General features: G+C 37.5%; 1 protein-coding gene and 1 non-coding gene across 3 annotated transcripts in view; one reads left to right on the forward strand and one right to left on the reverse strand.

Moving 5' to 3' along the window:
* Positions 1-1,109: 1,109 nt before the first annotated feature.
* On the reverse strand, positions 1,110-1,191 carry TRNAS-GCU (transfer RNA serine (anticodon GCU)). Its single transcript has one exon. It is a non-coding gene; the product is annotated as a tRNA-Ser (tRNA).
* A 130-nt stretch (positions 1,192-1,321) lies between these two features.
* KNL1 (kinetochore scaffold 1) overlaps positions 1,322-18,162 on the forward strand; it is a 70,680-nt gene continuing 53,839 nt past the window's right edge. Inside the window, exons 1-4 of one of the 2 annotated variants that reach the window (XM_077880642.1) lie at positions 1,322-1,655; positions 14,374-14,427; positions 16,090-16,129; positions 17,055-17,114. In XM_077880642.1, the coding sequence (XP_077736768.1) occupies positions 14,393-14,427; positions 16,090-16,129; positions 17,055-17,114 (135 nt within the window). In that variant the 5' untranslated portion in view covers positions 1,322-1,655; positions 14,374-14,392. The remainder of the gene's footprint in view (positions 1,656-14,373; positions 14,428-16,089; positions 16,130-17,054; positions 17,115-18,162) is intronic. The other variant, XM_077880643.1, reaches the window with a different exon arrangement.

Raw genomic sequence — 18,162 nt, forward strand, 5'->3', positions numbered from 1 at the left:
GCGCCTCTAACTCTTTTCCTGCCTTATTTCAAATGTATTTTACCAATACTAATCCAAGGTCCCCCCCAACCCACTATGGGCTTTTAAATAATCTGGCATGTTGATTCTTTTGATTCTCTTAGGAAAAGTCAAAAGTGAGCACAGTTCTTACAGGTGAAGAGATTATAGAAATGCAAAAAACTGGAACTGTCATAGCAAGTACTACTGCAATTTCATATGAAAGAAACCACTAATGACCTAAGCGTGAAAACAGGTAAAGAACTGAAGAATAGAAAAGTGAGCTTCCACTCACAAGGTTTTTGTTGTTGCTTTTCTCTAGACGCTTCCGGTGCTTTGTATTTTCAGAATTTCTACAGCTGAAGATTTTCCTTTAGGAGAGTAACCCACTCACTTTTTATTTGTACAGACTGGACACATTGACAGATCTCGTCAGCTTTCTGTAAGAAGTCGTCACTGCAAGAAGCAGGCAAACCTGCTGTATAGAAGAAGCTGTATAACCTAGGACAAGTTTATCTTTCAGTGTCCTCATCTGTTAAAAGGAGTAATAAAAATGTCTATCATGACCATAGGGTTATGATGAGTTAAAGTAATGTGATTCACTGTGGTGACTGCAGATAATAAACATCGGATAAATATGTTTCCCAGTGTATACTTTTCTTGAGCGCATGCAACCCACTGGGGGCTGGAAGAGAATCTTGAACATTGTGCCTTACAGTAACTTTTGCATTCAAAACCTGGTATGTCATAGCAAGGAATTAAAAACCCTGGGTGAAGGTTTATAATAACTAAGGTCCCTCACTCAGAAACTAGGTTAATTAAGATGGAGCGGACCAGCACTGGAACACATAAGGATGGCAATAATGGTAGAATTCTATGCACTGCTATCCACTTCATATAAAAAGATACTGAATCAAGCACACACGTTTTGTGGGATGTTTCTTTCCCTCTTGCTTATCTGTAACGTTAGAATGCTCCAAAATCTGGCTTCCAAATACCTCAAATCAGAAATTGACGGTGCCAGAGTAAGTTGAGTAGTAAATCGTAACCGGAATAATCAACTATTTTCATTCGTAAATAAATCTACGTCCACCTGAAGCAAAAGACACGATCGACGAGGATGGGATTCGAACCCACGCGTGCAGAGCACAATGGATTAGCAGTCCATCGCCTTAACCACTCGGCCACCTCGTCCCAGAAGCCTACTGCTTCCTGGTAACTATAGGGAGTAATACTAGGGGGATGTGACGCAACGTTATGGAGGCCGCCATTTTGTACGGAAACAAAGATTCGATCATTTTTACAGCGAGTAATCAAAAGAAAATGGCTGCTCCCATGATGTGAGGGGTCGACAGCGGGGAGGGACAAAGGAAAGTTCGGTAGAAAATGAGATAGCCTTCAAGGAAATAAAATTGATATACAGACTGGGAAGTTTAATTAAAGGTGTCAGGAACGGGGTGGCGCCGGAGCCTAAGGGGCGGAGCCGACGCGTAGAGCGGCTTTGCGCATGTGCAACCGCTAGGCGGTTACATTTGAATGCTGCACTGAGGTAGTCTGGGTGTTGTGAGGTGAAGCCGGTGGGCGGCGGCGGGCCCTCTCTGAGGAGCGCGCGGACCCAAAGCAAGTCTGAGGAGCATTTGTCAAGCAGCTGGACTGCGGTGGGTAAAGAGAATGACCCTTTCGTTCCAGGCTTCCAGGGCTGTGGGTTTCAGGTTTTTTTCTGGGTGCTCTGAAGGCTCCGCGGTGGGGCGTTGGGACGCTTCGTCCGCCTGGCGGCCTCCGAAAGCGAGCGGCGCGGAGTAGAAGTTTCCGCCCGTTTGCGGGGCTTTTATTACTCCCTATAGCTACCAGGGCCTTCCTCCTGTGTTGGCGTTTCTCCCTCCACACCTGAGCGCCTCGGGCCTGCTCGGGTTCGGCTCCGCGGCGCCCCGCCCCGCCGCCGTCTGTCAGGGCTCCGGGACTGCGCCTGGCACGCACCCCTTCCCTAGGGACTCCGGCGGTTTGTATTTCCGACTCTGTCTTTTCGAAGCTGTAACTGAAGTGACAGTGTCGAGTGGTTTCAAGTGCTCGGCTGGGCGTAGTTTCTGTACTAGCAGCACTGAACAGTCATTGGTTTTCCTGCAGTTACAGTAACGTTGACAGAGTCAGTGTGAGTAAGCCACAAACGAGTTTTGGCAAAATCTCCGTTAGTAATTCGGAGTTTGTTAAAGCTCCTTTTTCTTGCTGCTGACCTCCATATTGAGTTGAAGAAAAAACAAACAAGCAAACTCCAAATATTGCCGATTGGGGTTTTAGAGATCCTTTTGTAGAGAGGTGACGGAGAAAACCGGAGCAGAGCTTACTCTAGATATTAAGATTGAAGCTTTCACTTCAGTTGAATTGGATCCGTCGAATTCCTCAAGTATTGATGGGGTTCCTTGTGCCAGAGCCGAGAGCCAATGATTCAGAGACCCTAATCTGGAGGAGAGGAGTTTTCAGTCCAGAACAGAAAAGTATCAATATTCACAAATAACTGTAACACAAGACAATGTAAAAGATCATGGGACCCTGTGAGGTGCCATGAGAGCCCAAGAAAGGGAGAGCTTATTTGATGCTTTGGGCCCTGGAGACTAAAGGAGGCTTTGTGGAGGAGGGGGCACTAGAGGTGGAACTGGAAGGGAAGGATGCATTACGGAGTTGAGTCAATGTAAGATTTTGCTAATGGAAAGATTGGGTTCAAAGCCGTATAATTCTCCTTGACTATGTGAATGGCTGGAAATGTTTACAAGATGACAAATAGATACAAAAATGTTTGGATTGATGGTATCAGTGACATGTTTGCTGAATAAGAGAGCATAACGGAAGATGCCCTAGATATGGGTAGTAGGACAGTGCTATCCAATGAAACCTTCAGTGATAATGGTAACGTTTTGTTTTTTGTTTTTTGTTTTTTAATGGTAACGTTTTATATTTGCACTGACCAACATGGTTACCCACTGGTCACAAATGACAACTGAACGCCTGGAATGTGGCTATTGTGACTGAAGAACTGAATTTTTTTTTTTTTTTGAAGAACTGAATTTTAAGTTTTATTTCATTTAATTTAAATTTGGTACCACTGGCTGGCTCAGCCTTTGAGCGCCTGCCTTGGGCTCAGGGTATGATCCCGGAGTCTGGTGATTGAGCCCCACATCAGGCTTCCTGCAAGAAGCCTGCTTCTCCCTCTGCCTATGTCTCTGCCTCTCTCTGTGTGTGTCTGTCTTATGAATAAATAAAAATATTTTTTTTTTGTTTTTGAATAAATAAAAATATTTTCAATAAATAAATTTAAATTTAAATAGCTGCTGTATCAGATAGCACAGGTCTAGAGCCTATTATCAGTGGACACAATGGAATACATTAACTCTAGAAACTGTTAGTGTAAATGCAGAAGTAGCCGAAGAGCCTGATAGTAAATATTTCAGATTTTGCAGTCTGTATAGTCACCAGCATTGTCTCTGTTGACTGTTCTTCTTTGTTTTTTGTTTAGTTTTCTTTTTGTTCTTTTGTTTCCTACAACCCATTCAAAATGTTTAAAAACAAAAACAACAAAACACACTCTTAAGGGCCCATTTGGCCCAGTAGCTGTAAAGACCTCGGGATTATTTAGACTAGTAATTCCTAAACTTTCTTGTGCCTTAGGTCAGAATAAATACCTACCAGTTCCATTTATTAAGTCATTAGATCCAAACAACTTAAAAAGTTAAGTTGAAATAAATTTATGTCCTAATTGCCTAGTAGCCATTTGAAAAAAAAAAAAAAGAGCATAAATCGAAGGAAACGATAATATTTTTATTTTATTCTTAAATAATTACAATTATTTACTAATTGGTTATATGTGCCTGTTGAACACTACACAACTTCTCATATCTTGGAATCATACTGGACACTGCCACCCTCATTTCCAGTACCACATTGATAAAAAGTACTTGCCAAAAATCCAGCTTTGCAATAATATGTTATCTAAATGAATATGATACAAATAGGTACTATTTTGAGCTAGTAATTCACACAGTGCCTGACAGCTGTTAAAAATTGCCATTTCCCTCAAAATTTAAAATATCCCAGAACACTTCTGTGACTATGCTGTAGCATCTTTGGGTGCCAGGTGCATGGTTTTAGAACCAGTCAATTAGTTACTGTGGCAGTGACCAAGAGTTCAACCATAACAGCATTTTACAAATGAAATTTAACATCATGATCTGGGGTACCCTATTTCTGTTGAAGGTTGAACTTACAATTATATAATAAATAGGATTTTTTTGAAAAGAGGACTTCAGTAAGCTTTGAATCTCATCACATAATTAAGTGCCACCTGGTCTGCAGGTTAGACAGGAATGATGTTCAATGACTATTTCAAACAGTGAAGATGTTTAGGTGATCCTGATTTGATAGTATTTAATATTTTTATCTGACAATTTTGATTATGTCACTGAATTTGAAAATATTCCCAAAAGGAGAAAAACTGCAAGTCAGTGATTATAAAGTAAAAGTAATTTAAAAGAATTGTTTCTTATTTATTCAGCAAATTTTTATTGAGCTCCTATTATATACAAAGCACATGCTAGTTTTTCAGAATGTAACAATGAGCTTAAGAGACACCAGCCTTATTCTCATAGAATTTGCCATTGGGGCACAAGTAGTTTGGGGGAAGTACCAGGAATAATTAATTTGCATAACTTTTTTTTTTTTTAAGATTTTATTTATTTATTTGAGAGAGAGTGAGAGCACAAGCAGGAGGAGAGGCAGAGGTAGAGGGTGAAGCCAGTCACTCCCTGCTGAGCAGGAAGCCCAATATATATGGGGCTCGATCCTAGGACCCTGATATCATGACTTGAGCTGAAGGCAGATGCATAACCGACTGAGCTGCCCAGGTGCCCCCATAACAGACTTAAATTTCAGTTGTGGTAATGCTACAAAAGAGACCTACATAGTGCTGCAGAGTGCTTTTTTTTTTTTTTTTTTTTTTTGGCTTTTTTGGCTTTTTTGGCTTTTTTGGCTTTTTTGCCAAGAGAAAATAGCAAATATAAATTCAGTGGCTCAGGAAAGAGCTTTGTGTGTACCGGAATAGAAATGCCAGAGTGGTTAGCATACTGAGGAAGACAGTGGCATGAGATCAAGTGTGTAGTCTGAAAGGCAAGTGGAGACCACATCTTAGAGTTCATGTTCAGTACCATGGGAAGTCATTGAAGGTTTTAAGTAGTGAGGGGTCTCTTAAATGTGACTTATGTTTAAGAAGATAACTCTCTATGTAGAGAAAGGACTATGGAGAATAAGAGTGAGAGCAGAGAGACCATTGAGGTGAATATTGCAATAGTTTACATGAGAGATAGTGATAGCTTGAAACCGTGGTGGAGGCACTGAAGAGAGAAGTAGATGCATTTGGGATATATATATGAAATAGAACCACAAAGATTTGGTGATGAACAGAATTGGACATAGGTACCATACTTGTTTGATCTCATTGGGACATCTTCAGAGGTTTACCATTAAGTTGATGTTTGATGTTGGGTTTTTTCATTTTATTTTTTTATTTTTTTTATTTTATTGAAATTCAGTTAACTAACATATAGTGTATTATTAGTTCAGAGATAGAGTTCAGTGATTCATTAGTTGTACATAATACCCAGTACTCATTATATCACATGCCCTCCTTAATGATTGTCATCTAGCTACCCCACCCCTCAATGCTCTTCCCTTCCAGCAACCCACACTTTGTATCCTATGGTAAAGAATCTCTTACAGTTTGTCTCCCTAAAAGATTCATTTTGTTTTATTTTTCCCTCCCTTATGTTCCTCTGTTTTGGTTCTTAAATTCTACGTATGAGTGAAATCATACGATATTTGTCTTTTCTCTGATTGACTTATTTCACTTAGCATAATACCTTTAGTTCCTACCTTTGTATCCTATGGTTAAGAATCTCTTAGGGTTTGTCTCCCTAAGAGATTTCATTTTGTTTTATTTTTCCCTCCCTTCCCTTATGCTCCTCTGTTTTGTTTTTTAAATTCCATGTATGAGTGAAATCATGTATTTGTCTTTTTCTGATTGACTTATTTCGCTTAGCATAATACCTCTAGTTCTATCCACATCATTTGCAAATGTAAGATTTCATACATTTTTGATGTCTGAGTAATATTCCATTTTATATATATACAACACATCTTCTTTATCCATTCATCTGTTGTTGGACATCTGGGCACTTTGCATAGTTTGGCTCTTGTGGACATTGTTGGTGTAAACATTGGGGTACTGGTGCCCCTTTGGGTCACTATATTTGTATCTTTGGAGTAAATACCTAGTAGTGCAATTGCTAGGTCATAGGGGAGCTCTATTTTTAACTTTTTGAGGAACTTCCATACTGTTTTTCAGAGTGCTTGTACCAGCTTGCATTCCCACCAGCAGTGTAAGAGAATTCCCCTTTCTCCACATCCTCACCAACATCTGGTGTTTACTGTTTTATTAATATTAGCCATTCTAACTGTTGTGAAGTGGTATTTCATTGTAGTTTTGATTTGTATTTCCCTAATGCCAAGTGATACGGAGCATTTTTTCATGTCTGTTGGCCACTTGTAAGTCTTCTTAGGAGAAATGTCTGTTCATATCTTCTGCCTCTCTCTCTCTCTCTCTCTCTAAGATTCTATTTATTTATTTACAGAGAGAGAGAGAGAGAGAGAGAAAGAGTATGTGCACCAGAGAGCACAAGCAGGGAGAATAGGAGAGAGAGACGGAATAGCAGACTCCCTACTGAGCAGGGAACTGACATAGGGCTGAATCCTAGGACTCTGAGGTCATGACCTGAGCTAAAGGCAGACGCTTAACCCACTGAGCCACTCATGTGTGTCCCATCTTCTGCCCATTTCTTGACTGGATTATCTGGTTTTTGGGTGTTGAGTTTGATAAGTTCTTTATAGATTTTGGATACTAACCCTTTATCTGATAAGATTTTTGCAAATATCTTCTCCCATTCTGTTGGTTGTCTTTTGGTTTTGTTGACTGTTTCCTTTGATGCAAAAGCTTTTTATCCTGATTTTATTTATTTATTTTTATCATGATTGATTTATTGGTGAAGTCCCAATAGTTCATTTTTGATTTTGGAAATGTGTCTAGCAAGAAGTCACTGTGGCCGAGGTCAAAGAGGTTGCTGCCTATGTTTTTCTCTAGGATTTTGATGGATTCCTGTCTCAAATTTAGGTCTTTCATCCATTTTAAGTGTATTTTTCTGTATCAGGTAAGAAAATGGTCTCGTTTCATTCTTCTGCATGTGGCTATCCAATTTGCCCAACACAATTTATGGATATTCTTTCCTGTTTTCTCAAAGATTAGTTGACTGTGGAGTTGAGGGTCCATTTCTGGGTTCTCTATTCTGTTCCATCGATCTGTGTATCTGTTTTTCTGCCAGTACCATACTATTTTGATGATTACAGCTTTGTAATATAGCTTCAAATCTGGAACTGTGATGCCTCCAGCTTTGATTTTCAACTTTCCTTTGGCTATTCAGGATTTTTTCTGGTTCCATACAAATTTTAGGATTATTTGTTCCAGTTCTGTGAAAAAAGTTGTTGGTATTTTGATAGGGATCCCATTGAATGTATAGATTGCTCTGGGCAGCATAAACATTTTAACAGTATTTGTTCTTGGAATCCATGAGCGTAGAACGTTTTTCCATATCTTTGTCTTCCTCAATTTCTTTCATGAATGTTCTATAGTTTTCAGAGTACATATCCTTTGCTTCTTTGGTTAGGTTTATTCCTAGGTATCTTTATGGTTTTGGTGCAAACAGGATCGATTCCATAATTTCTCTTTTTTCTGTCTCATTGTTAGTATGTAGATATGCAATTGATTTCTGTGCATTTATTTTATATTCTGCCACTTTGCTGAATTCCTGTATGAGTTCTAGCAATTTTGAAATGAAGTCTTCTGGGTTTTCCATATGGAGTATCATGTATTCTGTAAAGAGTGAGAGTTTGATTTTGCTGATTCAGGTGCCTTTCATTTCTTTTGGTTGTCTGATTGCTGAGGCTAGAACTTTTTTTTTTTTTTTTTTTTTGAGGCTAGGACTTTTAGTACTATGTTGAATAACAATGGTGAGAGTGGACATCCCTATCATGTTCCTGACTTTAGGGACAGGCTCTGAGTTTTTCCCTGTTGAAAATGATATGCTGTGGGCTTTTTGTATATGGCTTTTATGATATTGAAGTACGTGCCCTTTATCCCTAAAGTGTGAAAAGTTTTAATCAAGAAAGGATGCTTTACTTTGTCAGATGCATTTTCTGCATCTTTTGATAGGATCTTAGGATTCTTGTCCTTGCTTTTATTAATGTGTGTATCACATTGGTGGATTTGCAGATGTTGAACCACCCTTGCAGCCCAGGAGTAAATCCTATTTGGTCCGGGTAAATAATCCTTTTAATGTACTGTTGGATCCTGTTGGCTAGTATCTTGGTGAGAATTTTTCCATTCATGTTCATTAGCGATATTGGTCTGTAATTCTCCTTTTTGGTGGGGTCTTTGTCTAATTTTGAATCAAAGTAATGCTGGCCTCATAGAGCTTGGAAATTTTCCTTCCATTTCTATTTTTAAACAGCTTTAGAAGAATAGATATTACTTCTCTTAAGTTTTGGTAGAAGTCCCCTGTGTAGCTCTCCAGCCCTGGACTCTTGTTTGTTGGGAGATTTTTGATGACTGCTTCAATTTCCTTGCAGGTTATGGGTCTATTCAGGTTTTCTATTTCTTCCTGTTTTCGTTTTGGTAGTTTATGTGTTTCTAGGAGTGCATCCATTTCTTCCAGACTGCCTAATTTGTTGCCATATAGTTGCCCATAATATGCTCTTAAAATTGTATTTATTCGGTGTTGATTGTGATCTCTCCTCTTTCATTTATGATTTTATTTGGGTCCTTTCTCTTTTCTTTTTGATAATTCTGGTTAGGGTGTTATTTGTCATATTACTTCTTTCAAAGAACCAGCTCCTAGTTGGTCTGTTCTGTTGTTTTGGTTTCTATTCCATTGATTTCTGCTCTACTATTTATTATTTTTCTTCTCCAGCCGGGTTTAGGCTTTATTTGGTGTTCTTTCTCCAGCTTCTATAGGTTAGGTTATGTATTTGAGACTTTTCTTGTTTCTTGAGAAAGGCTTGTATTGCTATTTACTTCCCTCTTAGGACTGCCTTTGCTGCATCCCAAGGTTTTAAATAGTTGTGTTTTCATGTGTTTCCTTTTTTAATTTCCTGGTTGACCATTCATTCTTTAGTAGGATGCTCTTTAACTTCCATGTGTTTGTGTTCCTTTCAAATTTCCTCTTGTGTTTAAGTTCAGATTTTAAAGCATTGTGGTCTGAAAATGTGTAGGGAATAATCCCAGTCTTTTGGTACTGGTTGACCTGATTTATGACCCACTATGTGATCTATTCTGGAGAATGTTCCATGTGCACTTGAGAAGAATGTGTATTCTGTTGCTCTAGGATGGAATGCTCTGAATAATATCTGTGAAGTCCATCTGGTCCATGTCTCATTCAATGCCCTTGTTTCCTTATTAAGGTCCCTTACTATTGTATTATTATCAATATGTTTCTTTAATTTTGATATTAATTGGTTTATACAATTGGCTGCTCCCATGTTAGAGGCATAAATATTTATAATTGTTAGATCTTCATATTGGATAGACCCTTTAATTATGATACAGTGTCCTTCATTTCTTCTTACAGTCTTTGGTTTAAAATCTAATTTGTCTGATATGAGGATTGCTACCCCAGCTTTCTTTTGATGTCCATTAACATGATAGAAGGTTCATCACCCCCTCACTTTGAATTTGGAGGTGTCTTTAGGTATAAAATGAGTCTCTCGCAGATACCATAATGATGAGTCTTGCTTTTTTTTTTTGCTTTTTTTTTTTTTTAAAGATTTTATTTATTTATTCATGATAGTCACAGAGAGAGAGAGAGAGAGAGGCAGAGACACAGGCAGAGGGAGAAGCGGGCTCCATGCAGGGAGCCCGATGTGGGATTCGATCCCTGGTCTCCAGGATCGTGCCCTGGGCCAAAGGCAGGCGCCAAACCGCTGCGCCACCCAGGGATCCCTCCTTTTTTTTTTTTTTTTTTAATCCAGTCTGCTACCCTGTGTCTTTTGATTGGAGAATTTAGCCAATTTACATTTAGACTAACTATTGAAATATGTGAAATTATTGCTATTGTATTACCTGTAGAGTCACTGTTTCTGAATATTGTCTCTGTCCCTTTCTGGTCTATGTTATTTTGGGGCTCTCTATTTATGTAAAGGATCCCCTTTAATATTTCTTGCAGGGCTAATTTAGTGATCACATATCCTTTTGGTTTCTGTTTGTCCTGGAACCTCTTCATCTCTCCTTCTATTCTGAATGACAGCCTTGGCTGCATATTTTTCTCATTTAGCACCTTGAATATATCATGCCAGTACTTTCTGGCCTGCTAGGTCTCTAGGGATAGGTCTACTGCCAACCTTATGTTCCTACCCTTGTAGGTTAAGGACCTCTCGTGCTGAAGTGCTTTCAGGATTTTGTCCCTGAAATTTGCAATCTTCACTATTTATATGACAAGGTGTTACCAGTTTTTATTGATTTTTGAGGGAGGTTCTCCTGGACTTGAACGCCTATTTCCTTCCCCAGATTAGGGAAATTCTCTGCTATAATCTGCTCAAATATACTTTCTGCCCCCCCCCTTTCCTCTTCTTCTGGGATCCCAATTATTCTAAGATTGTTTTGCTTTATGGTATCACTTATCTCTCAAATTCTCCCCTTGTGATCCGGTAGTTATCTTTCTTTTTCTTCATTCTCCATCATTTTGTCTTTCATAGCACTAATTCTCTCTTCTGCTTCATTATCCTAGGAACTAGAGCCTCCATTTTTTATTGTATCTCAGTAATAGCCTTTTTTATTTCAACCTGATTAAATTTTAGTTTTTTTATTTCTCCAGAAGGAGATTCTCTAGTGTCTTCAATACTTTTTTTCAAATCCAGCTAGTATCTTTATAATCATTATTCTGAATTCAAGTTCTGACATCTTACTTATCTGTATTGATTAAGTCCTTGACAGTTAGTACTGCCTCTTGTTCTCTTTTTGGGGTGAATTCTTCTGTCTTATTATTCTGTCCAGAGAAGAATAGATGAATGAGAGAGCAAAATGCAGAAATAGCAGAAATGACCCCAGAAACATATATATTAAACAAATCAGAAGAAACCAGAAGCCAAAAAGAAAAAGGAAAAAAACAGAATATAATCAAACAGATGAACAGAACAGACAGAACAATATGTTAGATCCTGGGTATATTTTCATCTGTTAGAAGAAACTAGATCCCAAAATTGTAACGAAATATATATATATATATATATGAAAATAAAATTAAATACAATGAAAGGAAGTAAAAAATGAAAAAAAATATAAATATAAAAATGAAAAGAAAAAAATACCTAAATAAAGTCGATAAAATAATAAATTAGTTGAAAAGAAAAGAATAATTTTTAACTGAAAGAATCATGAGGGAAAAAAACCCACTAATTCTATACACTATTTATTTTCCCCTACGCTGGAGTTTTGCAGTTAGGTGTGATTAGTAAACTTGATATTAGCCATTGTTCCTGCTGGTCTTCTGGAGGAGGGGCCTATTGCACTGATTCTCAGGAGTCTTTCTTCAGGAGGAATTGTACCCTCCTTGCCAAGGGGCCAGGCTCAGTGTAAGCAGCTCCAGATTGCTCTATGGTGTTTGTTCCCTGAAGGCTTTTCACACTACTTTGGGGGATGGAAATTGATATGAAAATGAAAATTATACCAACCGGATCTCCAGCCCCAGACCTGAAAATTCTCACCCCCCTCTTCAGTGAGCCCTCACAGAAAAGCAATCATTCCTGTCTTCCTGGTTTTTGTCCACACCCAGTGCTCACCTAGCCTGTGACTGAGCATTTCTGTATCAGGCACATAACCTTGCTTTGAATCTCCAAAGCCTGCAGTCTCCTGTGGTGCACCCTGGTGCCACTCCTTCTGAGAGAGATGGTGGGGATCTCCCCATGGTTCTGCCACTTGTTGGGCCCCTGCTTGGAGGGCGGTTGCCCAACAGTGTGTGCTGTGGTTGGTGGTTTATGGCAACACGGAGCAGAAAGCCTACTCTTGAGCTTGCTGTTTGCAGCAGGCTTCCCTGCTCCAATGCCTGGAAGCTCTGCCGCACTCAGCACCTCCATTCTTTTTGTGACCCTGTGGATCCTGAGACCATGCTGTCTCACCTAGGATTCCCCTCCTGCTTTGCTACCTGAGCACCTTTCAGGCAGGGATCTCCCAGAGCAGACTTCTAAAAGTTCCAATTTTGCATTCCACTTCTATATCACTTTCTGGTAGCTGTCCTATGGAGACTCCCTCCCTCCAGGGTTTATCTTCCAATATATTGCCACCTGTTCACTTGTCTGCACCTCCTACCTTGCAAAAAGTGGTCACTTTTCTATTTGTAAAATTGCAGCAATTCTTGTCTTAGATCTCCAGTTGAATTTGTAGGTGTTCAGAATGATTTTATAGCTATCTAGCTGAATTCCATGGACCAGATGAAACCAGGATCCCCTACTCCTCTGCCATATTCCTCCCTACCTCTCTGCAATTGGTTTTTTAAACAGACTGTTTGTGAGATTAAGGGATTTACCTTCTCTTCCTAGTTTGTTAGGCTTTTCTTTTTTAAACATGAAAGGGTGTTTTTTTCATCTGTTGAGATGATTATACGGTTTCTCCCTTTTAATCTGTTAGTATGGTAAATTGTAAAATTTATTTTTTAATGTTGAACAAGTTTTGTGTTACCAGAATAAAACCAGTGTAACTAAGGTATATTATGCTCTTTACAAAGTGTTGGCTTCTTTTTGCTATCTATTGAGGATTTTTATATTTATGGTGCTAAAATTGGCATGTGATCTTTCTTTTCTTGTATTATATTTACTTGGTGTGGTGGGCCTGCAAGTCTATATGTGAGATAAAGGTGGTTGCAGGTAAGAGCTTTCTTTCTTTCTTTTTTTTTTTAATACAACATAATTGGCTTAAAATGGCAAAAGTGGTTGTTTTTGAGAAGGATATTGAGTGTAGGGGTACTGTTTTAAGAAACTAATCTTGAAAAATCTATTCCTAAAAATATTATTGTAAGTAGATATGGGTGTTATCTGTGAACAAGAGGTAAGTGAAACAAGAAGAATGGATAAACAGACTGAGAAAGTAATAGAGGATGAAAGGAGAAGGTGAGAAATAAAATATTAGAAGATGCCCATCATCTTATCTGTTTTGACAATTACTTGAATAAACTGATACTAAAAAACGAACAGATTCTGGGGTGTCTTGCTGGCTCAATTGGAAGCACACACAACTCTGGATCTCAGGGTCATGAGTTCGAATCCCACATTGGGTATAGAGATTATTTTAAAAAATTAAAAAATCTTTAAAAACAAAAGAAAAAAACAGATTTTTAGTTCAGTTTGAAGTTCAGATTCATTATTACCTATTGTTTCCTAACTTGGCTTTTGTTATATGTGATGAAAGCATGTAAAATAAGGTACCTTTTAAGTACTTGGTTTCTTCTTTGGTTTGCTTTTTGTTTTTTTACTTCCAAAATAAGAACATTGATTTAACAGTTTACATATATAGTATTAGTGTTGTGGTAGAAATGCTTATGTTATTGGGTCAAAATATATAGTTCTTCTGTTTTTTGGATTCTACAGTAGAAAATTTTCTTACCCAGAGGCGAAGTTCTAAAGTTAATGCATAAAATGAACATTTAGTATAGTTACAGGTAGGTAGGAAGTGAGACCAATTGAGGAAACTTCAGGTTATTTATTTCATACTCTTTCCAAGACAAATACTCACTGAGTAGATTTGTAAACATAATCGGCCACATTTTTTAAAATGTTATTCTTAGGTCGGAAGGTTTTTTTTGCTGAGTACTAATAGTTGAATTTTCATAACAAACATGTATGTTATGCACATCCACTGGTTGTTTTTTTTTTTTTACATCCACTATTTTTTGATACCTAATTGATTTCACTTTGGGACTGAATTATATAATCCATAAGTTCCTATAAATTAGATCGAATTTTTATTTGAACCATTAATGCCCAAATCATCCCAGAGTTAGTCACTGATTTTATATCGAATATGAGACTTTTCCAGAAATATTAATTATAATGGAGTACTTTAAATTCAGAATTTCTCATTTCATGTTTTATAGCTCCATGGTATAACTTTTTCTTCCCTTTTTCTGGTCTTCCCCCAGAAAGTAATCCTGAAGTTACAACTTTGCTATTAATCTCTTCATAGTTTTTAATTTCTTTTCTTTCTTTTTCACCTGTTCTAATGTTGTGTATTTGTTACAGAAAAAGGTTTTCTTCAAAAATGGATGGGATGTCTTCAGAGACTAATGAAGAGAAGTAAGTTCATGAAGTATAGCTAAAAATGTTAAACTCTTTATCAGAGAAAGATAAAAGATACTTTTCCTACTAGTAAGACCTATTGATAACTTCTGAAATCTTTTTCCATTCTGTTCCAGGGAAAAGAAATAAATGTTACAAAGTCATAGCTTTCTTTGCCATATCTTTGTGTTTATATATCTAGAGTCAAAACTAAGAGGGACTTTAGAGACCACCTCTCATCCCTTCAGTTTAAGGATAGGAAAATTGAGGCCCAAGGAAATGAAATGATTGATCTAAAATTGGCATCGCAAATTGGTGGCCTGTTTATAGCCTACAGACTTTTATTTCCCCTTAAACAGTGTTTTTAAATTTTTGAATTAATTGTTAAAACTTTCTCTTGAAAAATTGAGTGTAGAGCCACCTGGGTGGCTCAGTCAGTTGAACATCCAAATCTAGTATTTTTATATTAGTGTTACCTAAAATTATTATAGTCCAAAAGTAAAACACTGACTCCCTTATGCTATAATTTAAAAGAGAATCTGTTTAAACAAAATCGAGGCACTGTAATTCTTTGAGGACTCTTTAAGTTTCCATGCTTATATTTCCTTTTTTTTTTTTTTTTTTTTTTTTTTAAGATTTATTTGTTTGACACACAGAGAGAGTACAAACGGGAAATGGCAGAGGGGAAGGGAGAAGCAGACTCCCTGCTGAGCAGGGAGCCCAATACGGGGCTCAATCCCAGCACCCTGATATCAGGACCTGAGCCAAAGGCAGATGCTTAACCGACTGAGCTAGCTAGGCGCCCTCGAGCATCCTGCACTAGATTTCAGCTCAGGTCATGATTTCTGGGTCATGAGATCCAGCCCCGTGTGGGACTCTGCACTCAGTGCAGAGTCTGCTTGAGATCCTCTCTCTCCCTCTGATCCTTCCTCTGTTGCACTCTCTTTATTTTTCTCTAAAATAAATAAATAAAATCTTGAAGAAGAAAGAGAAAGAAAAATTGAGTGTAGCAACATTGGGCTCGTATTCTTATGGCAACAGCTAACCTGATCTGAATGATTGTGACAGTTCGACCAAGCAGGAATTCTCTGTTATCATCTCAACACCGCCTATTTTTCTTACATCTACTAGATGATCTGTTTGGCCTCCATAGGCATTTGAATTTTTTTTTTAAGATTTTATTTATTTATTCATGAGAGACATAGGGAGAAGGCAGAGACATAGGCAGAGGGAGAAGCAGGCTCCTTGCAGGGAGTCCGATGTGACTCGATCCTAGAACCTCTGCCCTGAACCAAAGGTGGATGCTCAACTGCTGAGCCACCCAGGCATCCCAGCATTTGAATTTTTAAAACCAGATTTAAAAATCACAGAGTAGTAAAACCAGAGCTAGTTTCTTGGTTTATGACCCATTTATCTTATAATTGTACCTCTATAAATATGATACATTATGTTACAATGATTGTTTTTCAAGAGATCTTCTTATAGTATACAATATGTATTTTAAAACACTAGTCTTCTAAATCCTGAATTTAATGTCTTATAAATTTTGCTAAGTGAGGGTGATGCCATGTGTTAAGTGAAAGTGATGGCCAACTTAAAAGCATGTAGAGGATGCTGTGGTGATGTCTTGAAAATTCAGTCTCTTACCAATATGTCTGTAAATTTTTTTTCCTTTTTCAGTGACAATATGGAGAGACCTGTTAGAAGACGACATTCCTCCGTAAGAAACACTTAAATTAATAATTACTTTTTATTGAATGATGACTATATGCCACAGTAATTTTAACTCTAACATCACCATCCCATTCCCACTGGCTCCTATTGCTGTCTGGATAAAGACTCAGATATGTACTTGGTTACACAATTCTATAAATATACTAAAACTTGTACTTTATGAATTTCATGGCAATTTTGAGAATTGTATGTTATGTAATTTATACTTCAATAAAGTTTAAGTATATATTTAGTGTAGTGAGACAAAAAATTCAACTCAAACTGATTTAAGCACAAAATCTATTGGGTTTTGAAACTGAAAAATCCAGAGATAGGGATGACTTTTGCACAATGTAACTGACCAGGGCGTCCAATAATATCACCAATACTAGGATTTTCTCTCACTTTTCCACTCTGACTGCTTCCTCTGGGTAATCTCCATTTTCAGACGGGCTCTCTCCCCATGAGTACTACAGTACCTCCAGTTCTTTTAACTTGCAGTTTCAAGTCCTAAATGAAAAAGGGTCTATTTCCTCAAAATAAAACAAAAACAAAAGACTCAGGATTGAATCATATTAGCTCTACTATCTTGTTATGAATCAAGACCTCCTTCCTAATATTGATGAGAGAATATCATTTGCATATTGTCCTAGACCAGCTCTACATGTTGTACCCTAGGGTTGAGGTAGAGCTTTACGCAGACCACATGGGATGAGAATAGGCAAAATAGTTGCGGAAGGTGGGCAGGGAGAAGGGAATAGGTGCCAGATATTTAAACTGGCCACAAAGTATAGTACTGAACAGTATAAATTTGAGGAGTTTTAGAGGTTTTCACAGAAATTTTAACATCTCTACCTTTTCTCCTGTGATGTAATTTTAGCTGGTTATTAATATTAATCCCCAATTTTCTTGAATAATCCTAATTCATCTAGATTTTGAAACCCCCAAGGAGTCCTCTTCAGGACCTCAGAGGTGGGAATGAAGCAGTTCAGGTAAGTCTCTAGTACAAATGCTTTATAGATGACTATATTCAGTGATAATTTTAAGTCAAGAACTTCATTAGCTGTATGAAGAGAGAACATCATAAATTATTTCTAGTTGAATCTGTACAAGTAAACATCTTATGGCTATCAGGTTAAAATCGAAACTCATGAGTAAGCTGGCACTCTTGATTTTTTTTTTTTTTTTTTTTTTTGCACTCTTGAGTTTTAATTCCAGTTTACTTTTCCAGCCTTTTTTGCCACTCTCACACATATATCTCACCATTGGTTACTATTCTGCAAACATGACACAAACTATCAAGCCTGAAAGAATTTACTTGTAATATCTTCTCTGTTTAGATAATTAATCCTTCATTCTTTGTTCTCCCAAAATTCTATTAAAAATTTTTTTTCAGGGGGATCCCTGGTTGGCTCAGTGGTTTAGCGCCTGCTTTTGGCCCAGGGTGTGATCCTGGAGTCCCGGGATCAAGTTCCGAATCGGGCTCCCTGCATGGAGCCTGCTTTTCCCTCTGTCTGTGTCTCTGCCTCTCTCTCTCTCTCTCATGAATAAATAAATAAAAATCTTAAAAAAAAATTTTTTTCACAACATTCTGAAAAGTAGCAGGAATGCTTATATAGTCATCACTTAGATTCTACAATTAATATTTTATCATACTTGGTTTATTTATTGTAAGTCTGTAGCCTTCTTTATTTGGTAATTCCTATTTGTCCTTTAAGACTCAACATTGATATCACTTCTCTTAGAAAATCATCCTTCAATACCTTCCTTCCTTTATAATTGTTTGCTAGTTACCATTTTTAATTGAGAATTCCTTGAGGGTAGGAATTTTATCATGTGTTTTTTCAATTCATTGTGCCTGGTATAGTTGACTTTCAGTACATTTTATTGATTGATGAAATGCATATATTTCTGGAGACTATATAATTCTGAGTGCTGACTCTATTTTGGTCTGTCTAATCTTTTTATTTCTCAAATACTTCAAGCTTTTTCTTGCTTTAGGGGCTCTGCACACATTTTGCCTAGACTGCTTTCTCTCTA

Source organism: Canis aureus, chromosome 32 (assembly GCF_053574225.1).
Source record: "Canis aureus isolate CA01 chromosome 32, VMU_Caureus_v.1.0, whole genome shotgun sequence".
NCBI classification, from domain to species: Eukaryota; Metazoa; Chordata; class Mammalia; order Carnivora; family Canidae; genus Canis; species Canis aureus.